Raw genomic sequence first — 21,970 nt, 5'->3', positions numbered from 1 at the left:
CACTCAATTTTCCATTGAGCTGCTATGACAACACGAGGCTTTTTGATTGGTTAACGCGTGTGTTTCGTTTTAGCCCTAGCAAATATTTCTAGCCTGAAAACAGAAACTGTCTCGTGAGTTGGGGAATACAAGAGGAGTGAAACATTATACCGCTCGAGGGATATTGTTGGAGAATATAAATCCGCATGAGTCCGGTGCAGTGTGTCTGCGCCTAACACCGTTGACAGGTGTCGTGGAGGATAACATCCAAAATGGTGCGCAGCGTGTCTATGGAGGGATTAGAGCTCGGTGATCCGTTTAGCGCCTGCTGCTTGCCCTGGTGTGTCTGTCTGGTGCTCTTCTGATTGGAGAAGGCACCAGAGAGGGGCAGGGGTTACCGGCTGCTCGGCGAGTGACGTGTGTAAGATTGGGGCGCTTCGCTTTTTCCTCAGGGCCACTGTGCGCGTGGGGAACTGAGGCCGCAGGATGTCGCCTGGGAAGCTAAATGTGACCTCGTTGTCTGAACGGCGAATAGAGCAACTGGAGCACAAACTGCGGGTAAGTAACGAAGCTACCCTCGGCCCCCCTCTCCATATCCCACGCCCCGGCTATGTCGTTCGCTTGAATAGCCAACATAATATTTTAAAACAAGTCCAACGATATATTGCAGTCACCTACAGTTATCAGATAATGCCATGCCATTGAAGCATTATTTTCCAGCCCTGGCTTTGCTTTTATTTTGCAGTCCCGGTTCCCTTCTCTTGAAAAGAGAAGGGAACCGGGACTGCAGCGCCCAAATGCAACAGGTGGATACATTAAAGCTCAGAGCTGGGCCTTCATCTCCAAGGAGAGAGACCCGATGTTTTCTGGTAACCTTGGAGCTTTCCCAAGTTGATGCTTGAATGCTCGCATAAATATGAAGGAAAGCGATTCGCTGAAAGGTCATAATGCTCCTCATTTCTGTTGTTTACAATACTTCTCAGCTGCCACAGATTTCCTTGCCTTTAGCTGTTTGATTATGCTCTGTGGAGACAAAATTCGCAGCCAACCCCCCACCTTTCTTCTCCCCTGTCCAAGAAGTTTGCTTCCAAAAACTATATATCTCCATTGTTTATAAACCTGATGGATATGGCGCTAAGTTCCTTTGTGAAGGTGTACGATAACATCTGGCACGAACTAAAAGCACATAATAACATTCTAAATTAGGTTAATGCCAAATTACAGGTTTTGGGTCTGGGGGCCCTATGTAGGTCCATGGCCGATAATGTGTGGCAAGTGGGGAGGTACTGTCGGGGAAGCCTTACAGAGGGTGCAGAAGGTGTTAATCCGATCATCATTAGTGATGCTTCTGTGGAAATACCCCCAAACCCTCTCCAAACCAGCCTCAATGAGCATTTAACAACTAGCCTACCTAAGAACCCCATTAATAATGAAGTAAGTCTATGGAATAAGGACAGCGACATATGCCAGGCGGTTGAGTTATTATCCTTCTAGTCTGTCCAGAACAGGCGGTTGGTTGATACTGAGTTGGATACTAACCGTACACCCCTTAGATGTAACAATATAAAAAAACAATAAAAAGGCCAGTAAACGACTACCACATGTGGGGAAACGCATACGTACCTCTGCCCTAATTGCGTCTTTAAATAAGAAGGGAGGTAATAAAAATCCACGCCATCTGGTTATGCCACCACTGATTGAAGAACCTGGGATGGTGCTGGTGACTCCTCACAAACCTTCCCTTAAGGACTTCTCAACCCAGACTATGAAGGTATCTCCAAGACCTGGCTTCAGGATGGGTCTTTGGGAGGATAACCTGAGTAAAATCTGCCCCAAGCAAGATGTGGGGATTCATTCTGATTAAATGGGGTGCTGTCTGCCCATTGGTAATCAGGGAGCCACAGCGAGGCCTAACAACTTGACTGAAAATGTTAACTCTCCCCACTTACAAGTACTAACAACAACTAATAGGGACGATTTTGCGACAGGCCCTATGTGCGCTTCGGCTAATACTATCTTGAGTGACCAGGCGTCATTCACGATTACTATTCATGAAGGATGTAAAACAGCTCGCCACCCGAGGCAGAGAGATATTAATATCCAACCAGTTGTACTTTCTTCTAACCAAGGGAATATGCTATCTAAATTGTATCTCCCTGCTGGGAAAATGTCTTCTAAGGCTCTTAATTTGGCCCTGGGGCGGCCTAACTGTAATAGACACTAATATTAACCAAAATAATAACTGCTCTGTGAACTTATCTTCTGTCATGTATGCTACGCTTAGTTCGGGGGTTAGCTGACCCAAGGAAGCCAAACGCTTCTTACTCGGCTGGGTTGCTCCTTGCCAATCTAAACCATATAGTATATTGCGGCATGCAAGGGAGCTCGATGTTGGGTTGGATGTTTGTAGTAATACATTTGTGGAACAGAAACTACACCGCTCCCCTTGAAAATAGTTCCTTTGGCCAATATAATAACCAGCTCAAACACAAAATAGCCAGTGTTTTGTGCCCGGAGGTGCCAGTCGGCTTGAATAGGACTTTTACTTAAATTCCATCCGTGGGCCTATTAACTTCTGCGGACGTGGAACTGGTCGCATTCCCAGACCGGAGTTAAAATGATTGCTCTATTCTTTACTTTAGATCCAATCTGTTGAAAGAGCTTGTTTTCTCCGAAAGAGTGAAGCTCTGAGACTATTGGGTTTTGATATTTTGCATGTACATACCCATGAGGACAGTTGCAACAAGCACTCTTCGGGGGGTGGTCTTAAAATAGTGATAAACTCAGGGACTCCGGGAATTAGACACATTATTAACTGTAATGACCACTTAAATTCCAATTAGACAGATTGGGCATCAATTACACCAACCTTGTTACATCAACCTTGTGGAGAAAAGCTGTCCCGTAGTTATTTACGGAGTGAGTCCCCTCAGAAGTGTGTTCTAAAAATGCATATTATATCTTGGAATTCAAGGGAAAGTCAACATTTGTTTACTAATCAAGAAACAATGCAGGTTCTAAAGGAAGAAAATTCCATTATCCTACAGGAGACATGGTTAGTTGAACCACCAGTGTTAGATGGTTATCAAGTATTTATTCAACCAGCGAAATCAAGCAAGGTCGGTAGAGCTTCTGGGGGGTTGTTGATTGCGGTCCACTCTGTAGTAGGTATGAGGGTTGTTCCCCCTCTCTAACGTGCCTTTTGGGGTCATGGCAATTTCAGTAACATCTCTCTATTCGAAATTGGGCCTGTTAATGTTGAATGTAGGCCCAAGGGAGTTTCCGATTTGAAGAACTTCCTAACAAATATCTCTGATTTCGTACAAGCTTGGCTAATTAAAACCCCAAATGGCAGAATTATTATTACAGGAGATTATAACTCTGTTTTTTTTACCTAATGTGAAGTGGTGGAATTGACACATGATATGGTACCCAATGATTTAAAATCTCAAGCGGGTATATCCTGGTCTTTGACCATAGATGCTTTAGGCCTTTTCGCTATAAATAGATACATCCGGCGGGCCGAAATGAACCAATTGACATGACACAGAGGTAATAGCTCATCGACTTTGCACTATATCTTTGTAGATTCTTTTCTGCTAAATAGCTGTTAGGATTTTAAGGTCGCAAAAAATTCTTGTAGCGACCACTCCACTCTTGAAGCAAAATGTGATGTACTTATTACCCACAGGGAGGTGCTCCAAATGCAGAACATTATACCAAATTGTGCTGGTAATGCCATCAGGCGGTCTGATCCTAATATCAAGATCTTGAATTCTGAATTGGACTTCATTATGCAACAGACTCACTTGGAATGGAAATTAGAGGTTTTTAATGCTTAGAACTTTGGTATTTTTATGAAAGAAATGGTTTCTAGAGTGAAAACTGACTCCAAATATGGCCATAAAAAAGCTGTAAGTAATACGCACATTTTTTACGAAGAATTGGCACTGGTTAAGAGGAAAATGCGTAGAAATAAATAAGGGAAATTAAGGCTCAGTCTGCTGATCAGCAGATTATTCAATCTTGTTTAAAACTAAAGTACAGAAACTACTGTAAATCTAAGCAGGTCCAATTGCGTATTCTGGTGAAAAGCAATGTGTGTGCTTTTTGGGCTCTGATTAACAACTTAGAGTCCGCTTCCCAATTATCCCAGCTGAATGTGGTCTTGGAAGATCAATGGTTTAGGTTCTTTGTAGACCTCTGTGGGTCTGAGAGAGGGCAAATAGAGAATAAAGCTTTCGTCGGGAATAATAGCTTTGATATCTCTTGGGATCTTGAACTGGAGATCGAGGCTATTCGGGATTTGTTGCAAAAAATTCAAAGCCCTGTGGCCGAACTGTCTCACAAATAACACCTTGAAAGCAGACAATTCCAACAGGCCAAAGGCCCTGGTGGTGCTCTTTGGGAGCATCTACAATTCGGGGCTGTTTCCAGAATCGTGGAATACTGCCAATGTCCCCCCGATATTTAAGCGAGGTTCCAGATACGATGCCAAAAACAACAGGCCTATTTCTCTCATCAACGCGGACTGTAAGATCTTTGCCTCACTCTTACTGTGGCACTTGGAAAACTGGGCAAAGACCACGCAGTGGTTAAATAAACTTCAGGCTTCATTCCGTCGAGGGTATGCCACTAATAGTAATGGTTTAATTGTGAGGCCGATCCAAGACACTGCATGGCCCGATCTTACTCGTTCTACATATGTGGCTTCGATTGACCTCTCGGCGGGCTTCGATAAGGTTGACCGAAATAGATTGTGGAAGAAGTTGGCTGAGGGGTCTTTTGAGGCTAATACTGTACTCTATGAAAATGCAGGGATTTGTGTCCGATTGAATAAAGGAGGCGACCTATCCAAGTATATTCGATCCTTTGGAGGATTAAGGCAAGGATGCGTTTTAGCTCTGTCTTTTTAAACTTTGTCTGATGTTGGGGACAATCTCTCTGAGGTTGGTTTGATAACTCCTGAAGTGGGGCGATGTAAAGGGCCTTGGTTAGCCTATGCCGGCTATTTTATATTATTTAAGCAATATGACCCGAGTGGCGGGGGCATTAATGCCCCCGCTGCGAGGTTCATATTGCTAACAGTACCCCGGCCTGCATTATGTGCGTGACCGGGGCACTAAAAGCATTTTTTTATGCCCCAAAACGCTGCGGCGTTTCGGGACAGAAAAAAAAAAAAAAGATCAAGAAAATGGCCGCCATGGAAAGGGAAAATGGAGTCAGTTTTCCCTTTCAATGGCGGCCATCAGGAGCAGACACGCTGGGAACACAAGTGTTCCCAGCGTGTACGCTCCCGAAAAAGGATAAAAAAAGAAGGTAAGTGGGGTTGGGAGGGCGGCAGTGGGACGGGAATAAAAAAAAAAAGTTTAAAAAAAAAAAGCGTACCTGCGTCTCCGGCGAGGGACGAGGGAAGCCTCCAGCCATGTGGAGGCGCGGAGCGGGAATGGCAAAACTATGAATTTACTGCAAAAGAATGCTCTTAACTGAATTAATTTGTTGCCGACAAAATTTGGAATTTTTAAATTAGGTTTTTTTTATGACCTTGTTTAAACTGTATGATGAATTGTATTGCAGCAACTTTATTTTAGATGATCTTAATCGATGTAATCTGTGATCTACAATATATATGGTCTGCTTGGGTTGTGTTTTATGTTTGCCCCTTTTGTTTAAAAATCTTACTTCTATTAATGGAGCTAACCTTTTTTTTTCTTTTGAGCTACTATCAGTGTTGCACTCTCCTATCAAGTCTGAACTTTGTAAAGTGTATACTTTTCTTTTCGCTTTGTAAAGTTTTCTCGAAAACCAAATACAAATAAATAAAAAGAAACTAAGCCTGATGGATGCACTAGGAGCTTCTTAGTGATGACATTGTTATCATATTGCCCAATCCTCTACCCTGCCTCCCCAACGAAGACATCCCTTTTATTTGATGTCATGTGTCATTGACAGAGTAGATGGATACTTGTGCAGAAGTGTGAGTGGATCGATTGGTAGTTGTGCGACCCAATCTGTGTAACAGGGTTAGGCTTCTTGTCCTCCTCTTGTATCAGCTAGCTGCCATACCTTGCTACACCCAAAAACAGCAGCCCAGTGCTGTACTTTCTAAAAAATATAGAAGAAAGTGTTCTGTGCCTCGACGTTTACACTTGGGTTGACATGGACCCTCAGGGGTCTGCAACCTTTGGCTCTCCAGATGTTTTGGCCTACAACTCCCATTATCACTAACCAGCATTGTCAGTAGCCAGATATCATTGGAATTGTAGTCCGAAACGGTGGTCAGTCAAAATGTCGGAAAAAAAATGTCTAATGACAAAAATGTCGGAAAAAAAATGTAGAAAAAAAAAGTCGAATCTATTATTTTTTTATTTATATGTATTTTTTGGGTTTGGTAAGTATAAAAAATGGGTAAAATACAAAAAAACTAAAAAAAAGGAGAGTTGGGGGGACTTTTTTTTTCGAGATTTTTTTTCTACATTATGACTTTCGACATTTTTGTTTTCGACATTATGACTATAAAACGTCCGAAACATCTGGAGAGCCAAATGTTGCAGACCCTTGTGACAGCAGCTTTTGCTGCCACAGTGGTGTGGGGCCACTTTCTAAACGAGTCAATGTCAGTGGCTACTTGCGCTTTCTTTTGAAGATGTGTTAATATGCCCCCTGAATTAGTGCAAGTGTAGTGAGGGAGCTGGAACAATCTTACGTGAGTTAGAGAAAGTCCCCCCAACGTCCAAGATATTTTTTCAAAATAATGAGACGAAATTGTTCATTTAACATCACAATGTTGGAGATGACCAAAACGACCAATTAGAATTGTTTCTGTAGGGTAAAACATAAAATAATTCAATGGATGTCGAGTGTGGTTTGTCGAGGGAACGTGCGGGTGGGCAGCGTTGGCACACTTTTTTCAGAGGGCGAACACCACCCCTCTTGTACGCAGGGCAGTTTCTAGTCCATTTGGTGCCCAGGGAGAAACACTAAAATGCGCCCTCCCCGCTTCGCTGGTCATGCGCGCCACTCCCAAACTACAGTCCAACATTAAGTAACTCCTACTCAATGTCAATAAATTACTGCTATACAAATATAGCTGTGCCCCATTACACCGAGTTACCAGCCTCCATGACAGTCCTTCCTGCCCACTTTCAGCTTTTCCATCTGAAAGGAATTCTACCTTGCCTCACCTTCGCCCAGAGACTCGATATTACCCGGGCTCTGGTTCCCTCTAGGCTTGACTATTGCAATAGCCTCCACCTTAATCTACCTTCGTCTACTCTGCAACCCCTCTAGCTAATCCAGAATAGGGCAGCGAGACTTATCCTTGGCCTCATGCTCAAGGACCGCAAATCTCCTGCCCTACAAAGTCTTCACTGGCTCCCAATCACAGCATGGATTAAATTAAAATCCCCCTGCTTCATCCACAAGGCTATCTGTGGCCGGGGATCACTCTATCTGCAACTCTTTCTGACCAAATCCATCCCCTCTAGACACCTGTGTTCCCCTGGCACCAATTCCTTGCGTGTGAAGCGGTTTGCGAAACAGAGAGCAGGTGATCAGTCACTTTCCTCAGCGGGCTCCCTTCTTTGGAACAGCCTCCCACTTCGTCTTGAGCAGGAACTCCTTACGTTCCAGAAAAACCTCAAGACCTTCCTCTTTACCTCTTCACGCCGTCTCTCCACTGCTGATCACACAGTAGCTTGATTGGTGTGCAGGGCCCTTATGCATCCTAGGGGCCCTGACCTCCCACGTCTTTCATCCCAGCTGCTTTCTATCCCCTGCACTTTCCTCGGCTCACCCTGCACCACTGGAGATTGCACTTACCTTTCTTCAAAGCACTTTTCCTGCTGCTCTCCATGAGCACTACATCACCTATCCAATACCCCTCTCCCCCTGCACTTGAACGTTCTGAACACTCACAAGGCATAGTAGGTCCGTCTTTCCCTCCCCATTGTCTCTTCTCCTGTTGTATTTAATTATTTAACATTGTTGTAATGACTTTGTCTTTCATCCCCTGTCCCCTCCCTGTTGCCCTGTTGGCGCTTTGAAACCGTATTTGCTTCCTTTTTTTTTTTTTTTTTTTTGCATACACTGGTATGCAGCTTTTTTCTTTGGGCGAGTCCACAACTATAATGTGTTGTAATTTATTTTTTTTAAAAGGTATTTTTATTCACATTTTCATAAACATTAACATTGGGACTTTTAACATAGTCCTTCACCCTCCCCTCCCTCTCCTCTCCCCCTCCCACCGGCTTCTACGTTGTCTCCCTTTTTTCACCCTTACAGTCTTTGTCTCAACCCCTAAACATATCTAATATTGGTATTCTATGAGAACACCATTGTAGCATATAGTCACTCTGCAAGTATTCTATTACTATTCCCCAGTCCGTTGTACATTTTTGGTGTGCCCCTTGTATATTGTATGTGATTTTCTCCATCGCTACAAACGACCCGACCCTCTGTAGCCATTCTAGGTTGGATGGGGTTGTTGCCTGTTTCCAGTTTTGAGCAATTGCTAACCATGCTGCTGTTAGGAGACCCTTAAAGTTTCTCTTCTGTGTTTTGGTCATTGTCCTGACTTTGGGATCCCACATGCCGCACATCCATATCTCTTCCCCTAGGTCTTCTGCTCCCTTAAACATTTCCTGCATTTGAGATCTACCTCCGACCAGAAGTCTTGAATCACTGGGCAGTCCCACCATATGTGTCTCCAAATCTCCAGCATTTGTTTGAGGTCGTGTGGAACATTCTGTGAAGTCTCTCCGGAGTGTAGTGCCATTGTATCATTATTTTTGTCCACGCCTCGCTTGTCTGTATCGCCTGTGTCCATTTAGGTATTATTTGCCAGAGATACGTCCATTGTTCTTTCGTGATCTCTTTCCCTAAGGTCATTTCCCATTTCTTCATGTATAGCCACTTTGTTTCTTCTGTCTGTGTGTTTATGAATCTGTACATTGTTGAGATGAATTTCTTATCTTCTGTTCGCGTAATGATATATGTCTCGAAAAGCGTCCGGATTCTTGTTGGCGCCTGTATTATTCTTGGGGTCGAGAGCCAGTGATGTAGTTGTTCGTATTTAAATCTGTCCTTTTCCGTAAGGCCTAGAAGGTCCCGGCATTCTGTATAGGTCCTAATTTGTTGATCTTGAAACATGTCTCCCACTTTAGTACAGTTTGCTTCTATTGCTTCTATCCATTTGTGGTATGCACCTTTCTCTGTACCCGGTTGGAAATCAGTGTTATCGAATAGGGGCATAAATGGGGCCGGGTCTGTGGTCAGTGTTCCAATCTTGGTTGCTTTGTTCCATACTTCTAAGGTTGCACTCATGATCTCACTAATTTGAACTTTTTGGTGTCTATTTTCAGGAGCTATCCAGAGTAGCTGGCGCATATTTGTCCTCGTCACTGCCCTGTCCTGTGCTTCCCAAAGTTTGTCTGATGTGTTTGGGATCCATTCCTTCAACACCCATAGCTGCGCTGCCTCATAATATTTCCGGAAGTGAGGGAGTGCCATTCCTCCCGCCGCCTTTTGCACTGTTAGTACCTGGATTAAGAGCCTCTGGGTTTTATCTTGCCATATATATTTGGTGATTATTTTGGTGATTGATTTGAAAAATGATGTTGGGATTTGTATGGGGAGGGCTTGGAATTAATATAGCAGTTTGGGTAGAATGGTCATTTTGATGACCGTAATTCTGCCCCACCATGTTATTGAGAGTGGGTTCCATCTTTCCAGATCTCTTTTTACTTGATCTATTATTTTCAGGTAGTTCTCTGCGTAGAGGCCTTTTGTGGTGTTTCTCATGGTTATGCCGAGGTATTTTACCCACTTCTCCTCTACACGTAGCTGTAGTTCTTCCCCTCGCCTGTGGATCTCTTGTTTGTCTCCTGCTAGGACCATCACCATCGATTTTTGCTTGTTGATCTTCAATCGGATATGGTGCCGTATTTATCTATTTCTTGTATAAGAGGGGGCAGTGTATTTACCGGATCCGCCATGGCCACCATCATGTCGTCTGCATATGCCGCTGTTTTATGTGAGATCCCTCCCATATCAATGCCTGGGATGTCGGGTGCTGCTCTGAATTTCTCCTATAGGGGTTCCAGAAAGATTACATATAGTAAATGGGAGAGGGGACATCCCTGTTTTGTGCCTCTTTCTATACTGAATTTGTCTGTGAGATCTCTGTTCACCGCTATCCTGGCCGATGGTGAGTTGTAGTTGGCCCGTATCATTTTTATGTAATTCTTGCCCATGCACATTTTCTCCAGAACTGTGAACAGCATCGTCCATTCCACTCGGTCGAAGGCCTTTTCCGCGTCAATCGCCAGGATGGCCTCCGGGATGTTGGTGTGTCCCAACTTCTCGATTAAGTGTGCGATGTGTCTGATGTTGTCGTGTGTAGTTCTCTTGGGGATGAACCCGGATTGAGCCTGGTGTATCAGTTTGGGGAGTAGTGGTGAGAGTCTGTTGGCCAGAATATTTGTGTATAATTTGGCATGTAGGTTTATTAGCGCGATGGGGCGATATGAGCTCAGATTTTCCGGATCTTTTCCTTTCTTGTGAAATACTAATGTTTTTGCTTCATTCATGGAGGCTGTAACGTTGGCTGTATCTTTGAATGTGTTAAAGAGATCTGTTAGAATTGGAGATAGGGAGCTTGCATACGTTTTGTAGAAGATAGCCGTGTAGCCATCCGGTCCCGGGACTTTGTTTTTCGGTAATTCCTTGATTACCCTTCTTACTTCCTCTGTTGTTATTGGTTCATCTAATAGTTGCTTCTCCTCTGGTGTTATGGTTGGGAGTGTTATATATATCAGGTAGGTTATCTGTTCTTCCTCTTTCGGTTTGTCCGATGTATATAATTTTTGGTAGTAATCTGTGAAGATTTCTTTTATGTCTTTCGATTGTGTTTTAATCCGGTCATATTTGTCTTTTAGTGCTTTTACCGTTTGGTTTTGTTGTTTGCCTTTTAATTGCTTTGCCAGGAGTCTGTCCGCTTTGTTTGCTTTCATTGCATACCAGTGTTTCAGATGTAGGAGTTGGTTTTCTGCTCTTTTTGTTCTAATGGCTTCCAGTTGGCTCTGCACGTGTTGATAGGTTCTCTTTAATTTTAGTGAGTGGTTATTTTGCATTTCCTTTCTTATCTTTTCTAAGGTATTTTCTAGCTCTTCTTCCCATTTCCGGGATTGCTTATCCTTCTGTGCTTTTAGTGCGATTATTTGTCCCCGCATTACCGCTTTGAATGCTTCCCATATCGCTGTTTTTGTCAACTCTGGCATGTTATTTTGTTCAAAATATTCTGTTATTTTCTCTCTGATTGTTTCCCTCATGACTGGGTCTTGTATAACCTCTCTTGGTAGCATCCATCTCCATAGGCCTGAATGTTTGCGTAGTTTGGGGAGCGTGATCCACAGAGGCGCGTGATCTGATAGTGATATTGTCCCCTTCTCCATGTCCTGGATCTCCCCTAGTAGGCCAGGCGTGGCCCAGATGTAGTCAATTCTGGAGCTTGTACCGTGCACGTGTGATTGGTATGTGAATCCCGGGGTGGAGCCTCTGAGTCTCTGCCATACATCTTCCAGGGCTAGTTTCTCCATACATCATTTTAGCAATGTGTCGGGGGTCCCCTGTTGTGAGGGTTTGAGATTTGAGCAATCTTCGTTTGGGTTCCATGCCAGATTGAAATCTCCCGTTAGTTTTATTTCCCCTTCTGTGAAGTTTTCTAGTTTGTTCATGGTGTCTCTGATGAATCCGTCTTGGCCTGTATTTGGGGCGTATATCGTTGCGAGCGTCAGAATGCGGCTTTCGATCTGGATTTTCGCAAATAAGTACCGTCCTTGTTTATCGGATTGTGTGTCTTTAATGTGCACGTTGAGATGGTTTGCAAATGCGATCATGACCCCCTTTTTCTTTTCTGGGTCATTTGCCTGTAAGGTCTGGTTGTATCCTTTTAGGCGTGTCTGTCCTTTTCCTTTCTTCCGTATGTGTGTCTCTTGAAGCGTTATTGTATCGAACTTCTCTTTATGTAAATAGTGTTCTATCTTTTTCCTTTTGACTGGGAAATTCAATCCTCTGACGTTGTATGTTAGAATCTTCAGCCCCATTTTTCCTTTTGTATGTTTGGTTCCTTCAATTTCCCCTGTCTGTCAGGTCGGTTCGCCTCTATGTCATATATGCCGGTGGTTCCCCCATTTCCCCCTTGTAACTGTCCCACAACTTCCCTTCCCCTTCCTCCCTTTCCCCCTCCTTTTAATTTGTTCCCTGAGGAGGGCCATGGGCCCTATGGTTGCTTGGGGTGTTCCTTCGCTCCATGCCCTCTAAACTCACAGGTATAACTTTTTTTTTTCGTGGGGGGTCCTAAACCCCACTGGTGAGTCCTTGTAGGTTCCGAAAAGTCCCCGGCTCTGCCGCTTTTACGTTGCGGTCTTTGGTCCTTCCTTTTATATCCTTCAGTATGTGATGCCTCCATTCTTATTATTCCTGCGTTTCCCCTATTCGTTTGAGCGGCGTTAGTTTACTTCAGGGGGTCGTGTTTGGCGTCTAGATCTTTTGTTTTCGGTCTGCCAGCCTCTTGGGGCCTGTCGTCCTTGGTTATTTTCTCTGGTTTCCATTGGTTCTTTCTCCTGCTCTTGACAGTTCATTATCCAGGTGCCTTCCTCACAGGTGGTGATGCGATGTTGCGTCCCCTCCCACGTGAAGAGGAGTCCAAATGGGAAGGTCCATTTGTATCATATTTGTTTTTCAGTGAGGCGTCTTGTTATCTGTGCCATCTCCCTGCGTTTCCTGAGTGTGGATTGGGCCAAATCTTGAAAGAGGAGGATTATTTCCCCGGTCATTCTAATGTGGTCTATGGTTCTGGCTTTCCTCAATATTTGTTCTTTTTGGGTATATTGCGTCATCGCTACCAGGACGTCTCTTGGACGGGCTCCTGGTTCTCCCGTTCTGCGTGGGCCCACTCTATGTATTCTGTCTATCTGTATCTCCTCCAATCCGTCATCTGAGAGTATGTTTTGGAATACCTGCTGTACTGCCGTATGGAGGTCTTTGTCTTCAACCGTTTCCGCCATATTTTTAATTCGTATGTTTGATCTTCTAGATCGATTTTCTAAGTCCTCACATTGGGTTTCTAGTTCTTGGGACAGTCTGGCCAATCGTTCTTGGGCTTCCGCATATTGAATCAGTTCTTCATCTTGGTTCTGGACTTTTCTCTAGGGTGTCCGTTCTCTCTTCCAGGTTTCCTATGTCCGTTTTCATTTCTTGGATCGCCTGTTTCATTTCTCCTTTCATGTCTTCAAATTGGGTACATACTGTAGGGCACCTGGCGGGGTCCTGATTTACCCAGGTGGGTATACGTATAATAGACAAAAAATCAGGATGAAGAGATCCGACAGAAAACAGAGAACTTCTGTGTGTGTGTGTATTTATTTTGCATCAACACAGGAAGTTTCGGGTGACTAGACAATTTATTTTACAGTTCTTTCGATAAGCACGAAAGGTAAGTGAAATATAAAAGGACAAGGTCGGTGATGGATAGTAGTAACACAGATAGGTGTCGGCCTCAGAATTATTGAGGTCAAAACTTCAATCGGATGCACATTTCCCACAGATGGAGGGGGTATAACAACCCTATAAAGCAGGGAAACATGCACCTGAGACTTGCATAGGTCCAAGGCATAGCTTACACATGGTGCACACAACAATATTTACATATAACATACACGAGGGGGGATGGTATAGTTGTGTCACAGGGATCGACACAAGGTGTGTTTCGGCCAAAAAAGGGGCTTGATTAGTGCTTGTATTTGTGCTGGCCTTCGTCAGGAGAGGCACCTGTGGCGGTGCTGTCCGTTGAATCTGTGGATTTAAACAGACCTGTGAGGATCTCGGGTATAGATTGACTAAGTACTAAATGTATTCAATACAGGCAAAGTAGTGCCAAGGCGATACATCATGTGGTGTATCTGGAGAACAGCTTACCTACTGCTGTGGTAGCAGAAGGTTGCTGTTTAGGTAATCCTTAGAAAGTGCAGGATTGCCGGTGCATAAATGGCACTTGGTGAGTCGGCTGTCGTTTTGTACGGGCCAACGTCTCTCAGGGTCCCGTGCGACTGGTATAGGCCAGGACTGATCCCATATCTGAGAGGGGACAGAACAAAAGGGTAATGGATCCCGAACTGAGCGTGATGGACAGAATACCGTTAGTGATGGTGGTCCAAAAGTGCTCATAGGTGCTGGGAAAGGCACGCCTACTGACTGTAGTGGGGGCCGTGTCCTCTAGGTATTAAGTGCACTATCAGTGCTGTTGTGTCCAGGATGGAACTCGGTACGTGATGGGTGGCCGAGATCAGCAGGTTGCTGAAGAACCTCCAGGGTGACAATGGTGCTCACGTGAGAGTAGAAAACCTCAGGGCCTCACTGCCGGCACGATGGTGGACACAGCATGTGCAAATGCCGTGCTGGGCAATCTAGTGCTATTGTGGGCTACGTGACGGTGCCTGGAAAAAAACGTTTATTGGAGTGGAGAGAACGTGGTGCATTAGTGTTGCGTCTAAAATGCTGCCCAGTCCTCTAGCCGAGGGCATAGAGCGAAAACGCAAAGTGCTCCTAACGGTAACTTACCGCAGTAATCTCGCAGGTGCTTAGCTGGACGAGGACCTCTGAACGCCGTGGTTGCTGTTTGGAAAGGCGGAGTGGCTGTGACTAAAAGGCTCTTCTAGGGCTGGCAAAGAGCCAATCGGGAGGCGCTGTGACACTGAGGCTAGACGCGGGAGCCAATCGCGTGGAGCTAGGCGTGATGTCCAATGGAGTGGAAAGAAGCATGGCCGCACAGGATGATGGGCAATGTAGTCCCTATGGGCCAAATCATGTTAACGCAGCGCTGTGTGCTCCAAGCTGTGGGGTGGGTCAACGTGTACCCGTCCGGTTTGGGCAGCATACTGGAGTGGACAAGAAGTCTCCCACGGGGTCAAGGGGATGTGGCGCCCCTCTCCTGTTGTTATTTACAATCAAAGACATATAGAGACCTTTATCAAAGAACACACTGAGACAGAATCCACCCGGTCTACACAGCTCTGGTGCACTAAATAGTGGGACCTGCTGGCAGCAAGTGGTGTTTGCCAGATCCTGTCTGGCCCTGGTCCCTCGCCGTGTGGATGCAGACACGCTGTGTTCATAGTGCTAGCGCATGGGCATGACGTGTTTATAGATGGTGGTTAATCCACGGGGCCCCTCGTATGGGTGGGTGTCTGCGTAGTGACATGCTGGAGGTGTTTGTGTCTCAGAAATGTTTCCATTCGACGGTTATGTTTAAGCCGTTCCGTACTGAGTCCAATTTGTGAACCCATTTTTGCTCAAGTCTTGTGAGGGCCAAGTTTATGTCGCCTCCACGTCGTTGTGGCTGGAGTTGCTGAACCACCGTCCAGGAGAATTGTTCGTGGGTATGTTTTTTCCTGATGAAATGTTCAACCAAAGGCTTGTCTTCAACTTGGTTCTTAATGCAGGACCTGTGCTCGTTAATCCTTTGTTTGATGGGTCTAATGGTTTTGCCTATGTATACCAAGTTACAGGGACACTTGATGGCGTAGATGACGAATCTACTTTCGCAATTCGTGTGGCTGTTTAATTTCCAGGTGAGATTGTTGTGGGTGAATGTTTTGCTGTTTATGGTGAATCGGCAGGCGACACATTGTCCACAGCTGAAGTGTCCCACCACTGGTGGGAGATTCCACAAAGTAGAAGCAGGTTTGATAGGTTCCAGGAACGTGTGTACCAAAGAGTCTCTTAAATTTTTGTTCTTTTTGAATGTGAACAAAGGTTTTTTGGCTAGGCTGCCGTCGTTTTTAATCAGATGCCAGTGCTTGTTAATAGTGTTTTTTATGAGATTGCTGACAGGGTTGTACGTGGTGACGCAGACAGTTCTGTTGATAGGATCTTTTTCTTTGGTGGTAAGACAGACCGAGCGGTCGGTATTGGCTGCTCTTTTTTTGGCGGTCCTGATTGATTTCCTGGGATAGCCCCTTTGTCCGAGACGTGTTTGTAGTTGTTGAGCTGGAGGTTGAATTTCTCTATGTCAGAGCAATTCCTGCGTATTCGGAGGAATTGGCCATAGGGGAGATTGTACTTCAACCCTTGAGGGTGGTAACTTGTGAAATGAAGCAAGGTATTTCTATCCGTTGGTTTTCTGAAGAGTTCTGTTTTCAGCACTTCTCCGGACCGATAGATGTGTAGATCGAGGAAGTTGATGGCTTGGTAGTCCCACTCGATGGTGAACTTAATGTGGTTGTTCCGTGTGTTGAGCCATTGATGAAAAGCTAATAGTGCGTCTTTGCTTCCTTCCCAGATTAGTAGTAAGTCGTCGATGTAACGACGCCAGATCTTGATGTGTGATTTGTAGGGGTTGTGGTAGATATGGTCCTCTTCGTACTGGGCCATGTACAGATTGGCGACATCTGGTGCAAAAGTAGCCCCCATGCTCACGCCTTTGATTTGTTGATACAGTTGTTGGCCGAATAAAAAGAAGTTTTCACCCATTGCAATGCGGATGCATTTGAGTAGGAAATTTGTCGGTACGGTGGAAACGTCAGTTCTTTTTTCAAGGCAGATGGCCAGAGCTTGTAGACCTTCTAGCTGTGGGATGGAGGTGTATAATGCCTCGACATCCATGGTGACCAGTATGGAGTTGGTTGTGAGCTGTATTGTCTCTAAGATCTTGATAGTTTCTGTACTGTCCCTGAGGTAGGATGCCATCTTCCCAATGAAGGGCTTCATGAAGAAATCTGTGTACAATGAAAGGGGTTCCAACAGTGAATCACATGCTGAGACGATAGGTCTGCCTGGTGGTTTGGTGGCGTGTTTGTGTAATTTGGGTAAAATGTAGAAGGCCGGAATCCTAGGGTGGGTCTTGTTTAAGAATGCCCGTTCTGCCTGGCAGATCCATCCCTCTTCTTCAGCGTGTTTAGTGAGATTGAGAATCTCTTCTTGCAGGCATTGTGTCGGGTCTCTGTTCAACATTTTGTAGGAGAGAGACCAAATGATAATACGACAGAATTCAAACCTAAATCCACCTTCTTGCCTCCGCCACACACCATCCCGAGCGAATTTGAAACATTTGAAAAAATCGTCATGAAGACTATCACTGATGGCATGATACAGAAAAATTTCTATCAAGACAACCTGAGACAAGCGGAGAGACAGTCCCAGAGGGACCTCAACCAAGACACAACCATAACAATTAAACCAGCAGACAAGGGAGGAGGAATCGTAATCATGAATACCGCAGATTACAACCAGGAGTGCTAACGACTCCTCAACGATCAAACCTCCTACAAAATGTTGAACAGAGACACAACGCCTGCAAGAAGAGATTCTCAATCTCACTAAACACGCTGAAGAAGAGGGATGGATCTGCCAGGAAGAACGGGCATTCTTAAACAAGACCCACCCTAGGATTCCGGCCTTCTACATTTTACCCAAAATACACAAACACGCCACCAAACCACCAGGCAGACCTATCGTCTCAGCATGTGATTCACTGTTGGAACCCCTTTCATTGTACACAGATTTCTTCATGAAGCCCTTCTTTGGGAAGATGGCATCCTGCCTCAGGGACAGTACAGAAACTATCAAGATCTTAGAGACAATACAGCTCACGACCAACTCCATACTGGTCACCATGGATGTCGAGGCATTATACACCTCCATCCCACAGCTAGAAGGTCTACAAGCTCTGGCTATCTGCCTTGAAAAAAGAACTGACGTTTCCACCATACCGACGAATTTCCTACTCGAATGCATCCGCATTGCAATGGGTGAAAACTTCGCTTTTATTCGGCCAACAACTGTATCAACAAATCAAAGGCGTGAGCATGGGGGCTATTTTTGCACCAGATGTCGTCAATCTGTACATGGACCAGTATGAAGAGGACCATATCTACCACAACGACAACCCCTACAGATCACACATCAAGATCTGGCGTCGTTACATCGACGACGTACTATTAATCTGGGAAGGAAGCAAAGACGCACTATTAGCTTTTCATCAATGGCTCAACACACGGAACAACCACATTAAGTTCACCATCGAGTGGGACTACCAAGCCATCAACTTCCTCGATCTACACATCTATCGGTCCGGAGAAGTGCTGAAAACAGAACTCTTCAGAAAACCAACGGATAGAAATACCTTGCTTCATTTCACAAGTTACCACCCTCAAGGGTTGAAGTACAATCTCCCCTATGGCCAATTCCTCCGAATACGCAGGAATTGCTCTGACATAGAGAAATTCAACCTCCATGCTCAACAACTACAAACACGTCTTGGACAAAGGGGCTATCCCAGGAAATCAATATGGACTGCCAAAAAAAGAGCAGCCAATACCGACCGCTCGGTCTGTCTTACCACCAAAGAAAAAGATCCTATCAACAGAACTGTCTGCGTCACTACGTACAACCCTGTCAGCAATCTCATAAAAAACACTATTAACAAGCACTGGCATCTGATTAAAAATGACGGCAGCCTAGCCAAAAAACCTTTGTTCGCATTCAAAAAGAACAAAAATTTAAGAGACTCTTTGGTACACACGTTCCTGGAACCTACCAAACCTGCTTCTACTTTGTGGAATCTCCCACCAGTGGTGGGACACTTCAGCTGTGGACAATGTGTCGTCTGCTGATTCACCACAAACAGCAAAACATTCACCCACAACAATCTCACCTGGAAATTAAACAGCCACACGAATTGCGAAAGTAGATTTGTCATCTACGCCATCAAGTGTCCCTGTAACTTGGTATACATAGGCAAAACCATTAGACCCATCAAACAAAGGATTAACGAGCACAGGTCCTGCATTAAGAACCAAGTTGAAGACAAGCCTTTGGTTGAACATTTCATCAGGAAAAAACATACCCACGAACAATTCTCCTGGACGGTGGTTCAGCAACTCCAGCCACAACGACGTGCAGGCGACATAAACTTGGCCCTCACAAGACTTGAGCAAAAATGGGTTCACAAATTGGACTCAGTACGGAACGGCTTAAACATAACCGTCAAATGGAAACATTTCTGAGACACAAACACCTCCAGCATGTCACTACACAGACACCCACCCATACGAGGGGCCCCGTAGATTAACCACCATCTATAAACACGTCATGCCCATGCGCTAGCACTATGAACACAGCGTGTCTGCATCCACACGGCGAGGGACCAGGGCCAGACAGGATCTGACAAACACCACTTGCTGCCAGCAGGTCAAACTATTTAGTGCACTAGAGCTGTGTAGACCGGGTGGATTCTGTCTCAGTTTGTTCTTTGATAAAGGTCTCTATATGTCTTTGATTGTAAATAACAACACGAGAGGGGCGCCACATCCCCTTGACCCCGTGGGAGACTTCTTGACCACTCCAGTATGCTGCCCAAACCGGACGGGTACACGTTGACCCACCCCACAGCTTGGAGCACACAGCGCTGCGTTAACATGATTTGGCCCATAGGGACTACATTGCCCATCATCCTGTGCGGCCATGCTTCTTTCCACTCCATTGGACATCACGCCTAGCTCCACGCGATTGGCTCCCGCGTCTAGCCTCAGTGTCACAGTGCCTCCCAATTGGCTCTTTGCCAGCCATAGATTAGCATTTTAGTCATAGCCACTCCGCCTTTCCATACAGCAACCACGGCGTTCAGAGGTCCTCGTCCAGCTAAGCACCTGCGAGATTACTGCGGTAAGTTACCGTTAGGAGCACTTTGCGTTTTCGCTCTATGCCCTCGGCTAGAGGACTGGGCAGCATTTTAGACGCAACACTAATGCACCACGTTCTCTCCACTCCAATAAACGTTTTTTTCCAGGCACCGTCACGTAGCCCACAATAGCACTAGATTGCCCAGCACGGCATTTGCACATGCTGTGTCCACTATCGTGCTGGCAGTGAGGCCCTGAGGTTTTCTACTCTCACGTGAGCACCATTGTCACCCTGGAGGTTCTTCAGCAACCTGCTGATCTCGGCCACCCATCACGTACCGAGTTCCATCCTGGACACAACAGCACTGATAGTGCACTTAATACCTCGAGGACACGGCCCCCACTACAGTCAGTAGGCGTGATTTCCCAGCACCTATGAGCACTTTTGGACCACCATCACTAACGGTATTCTGTCCATCACGCTCAGTTGGGGATCCATTACCCTTTTATTCTGTCCCCTCTCAGATATGGGATCAGTCCTAGCCTATACCAGTCGCACGGGACCCTGAGAGACATCGGCCCGTACAAAATGACAGCCGACTCACCAAGTGCCATTTATGCACCGGCAATCCTGCACTTTCTAAGGATTACCTAAACAGCAACCTTCTGCTACCACAGCAGTAGGTCAGCTGTTCTCCAGATACACCACATGATGTATCGCCTTGGCACTACTTTGCCTGTATTGAATACTTTTAGTACTTAGTCAATCTATACCCGAGACCCTCACAGGTCTGTTTAAATCCACAGATTCAACCGACAGCACAGCCACAGGTGCCTCTCCTGACGAAGGCCAGCACAAAGACAGGCGCTAATCAAGCCCCTTTTTTGGCCGAAACACACCCTGTGTCGATCCCTGTGACACAACTATACCATCCCCCCTCGTGTATGTTATATGTCAATATTGTTGTGTGCACCATGTGTAAGCTATGCCTTGGACCTATGCAAGTCTCAGGCGCATGTTTCCCTGCTTTATAGGGTTGTTAAACCCCCTCCATCTGTGGGAAATGTGCATCCGATTGAAGTTTTGACCTCAATAATTCTGAGGCCGACACCTATCTGTGTTACTACTATCCATCACCGAACTTGTCCGTTTATATTTCACTTACCTTTCGTGCTTATCGAAAGAACTGTAAAATAAATTGTCTAGTCACCCGAAACTTCCTGTGTTGATGCAAAATAAATACACACACACAGAAGTTCTCTGTTTTCTGTCGGATCTCTTCATCCTGATTTTTTGTCTATTATATGTCTTCAAATTGTACTTGCATGGTGGAAATGAACTGGTCTTGGAGCTCTTTGAACCACATTTTCATATCCTCCTTTGTGGCCATATCTGTCTGTTCCGTCTGGTCTACTGGGGCTTTTTCCTTGGACTTTTGCGTGATTGCTTTGCTCGTCGCCCCTGAATCTGTTCCCCAGAGTTGGACCATGTTCTGGTCTTGTTTTAGTTTGCTGTAGTGTGTTGTTCTTTATTAGTAACTGGAGGGACAGCCCTGAGAGCGTCAGAGCTATGGGCTAGTAATCCATGGTACAAGAAGGGGTGTGCCCTGACGTCTTTGATAATTGGGGTCTACTTATTAATTCTGGTAGGCCTAGAGTTATTCTGTTATGTCACAAACTAGCAGAGACATTCTAGTTGTATTGGTGCTCATTAGGTTTGAAAAGTACAGACAAACAATAGATATGAAAAGTACAGCTTTTAAATGATTTATTTTGCTGTAAATGCATTTCAAAGTTATGCATTTGTTCTTTTTTAGTGATTTTTTTTGGAAAAAAAGGGGGGGGTTCAGTACATTTAAGGATAGTTCATATTCACAAAAACCTTAGTGTAACTGAGTAAACAATTCAATTGCATTCATCCAAAGCTAAAAACAATCCCATGCTTTGGGAATCAGTGAGTAACCACCACCTATTGTGACAATTGATAATACAGGTAGTGCAGGTACTTAATACAAATTCCAACTGAATGTACAACAATAGATGAAGTCTCAGTTGGTTATGTTTAGCCAGGCTGAAGGGTGACCTAACAGTGTGTTGTGCTTGGCGACCCCTGGATTTTGACATGTATGCGCCTACCGTTACTTTACTGTCCCCGGTGTTCTCCGTGGTGTTTGTGCTGACTTTCCACGTTCACTTGGGTGTTTGTCCATGACCCCGTTGCTCATAGGGGCTCATTTCCCTTTTTGTGTGGGGTTGTTCGGGGAGGCGGGGGTTGTTGCACAATGTGTGATTCTGCCTTTTCTGCGACACTC

The 21,970-nt window shown here is 45.1% G+C and overlaps 1 protein-coding gene across 3 annotated transcripts in view; it reads left to right on the top strand.

Moving 5' to 3' along the window:
* Nucleotides 1-246: 246 nt before the first annotated feature.
* Nucleotides 247-21,970, top strand: part of KIF25 (kinesin family member 25) — a 1,016,252-nt gene continuing 994,528 nt past the window's right edge. For 2 of the 3 annotated variants that reach the window (XM_069607411.1, XM_069607412.1), the window contains exon 1: nt 247-537. In XM_069607411.1, the coding sequence (XP_069463512.1) occupies nt 466-537 (72 nt within the window). In that variant the 5' untranslated portion in view covers nt 247-465. The remainder of the gene's footprint in view (nt 538-21,970) is intronic. The other variant, XM_069607410.1, reaches the window with a different exon arrangement.

Source organism: Ambystoma mexicanum, chromosome 4q (assembly GCF_040938575.1).
Source record: "Ambystoma mexicanum isolate Mex_15411 chromosome 4q, UKY_AmexF1_1, whole genome shotgun sequence".
NCBI lineage: Eukaryota > Metazoa > Chordata > Amphibia > Caudata > Ambystomatidae > Ambystoma > Ambystoma mexicanum.
This window is presented reverse-complemented; position numbering and strand designations above follow the sequence as displayed.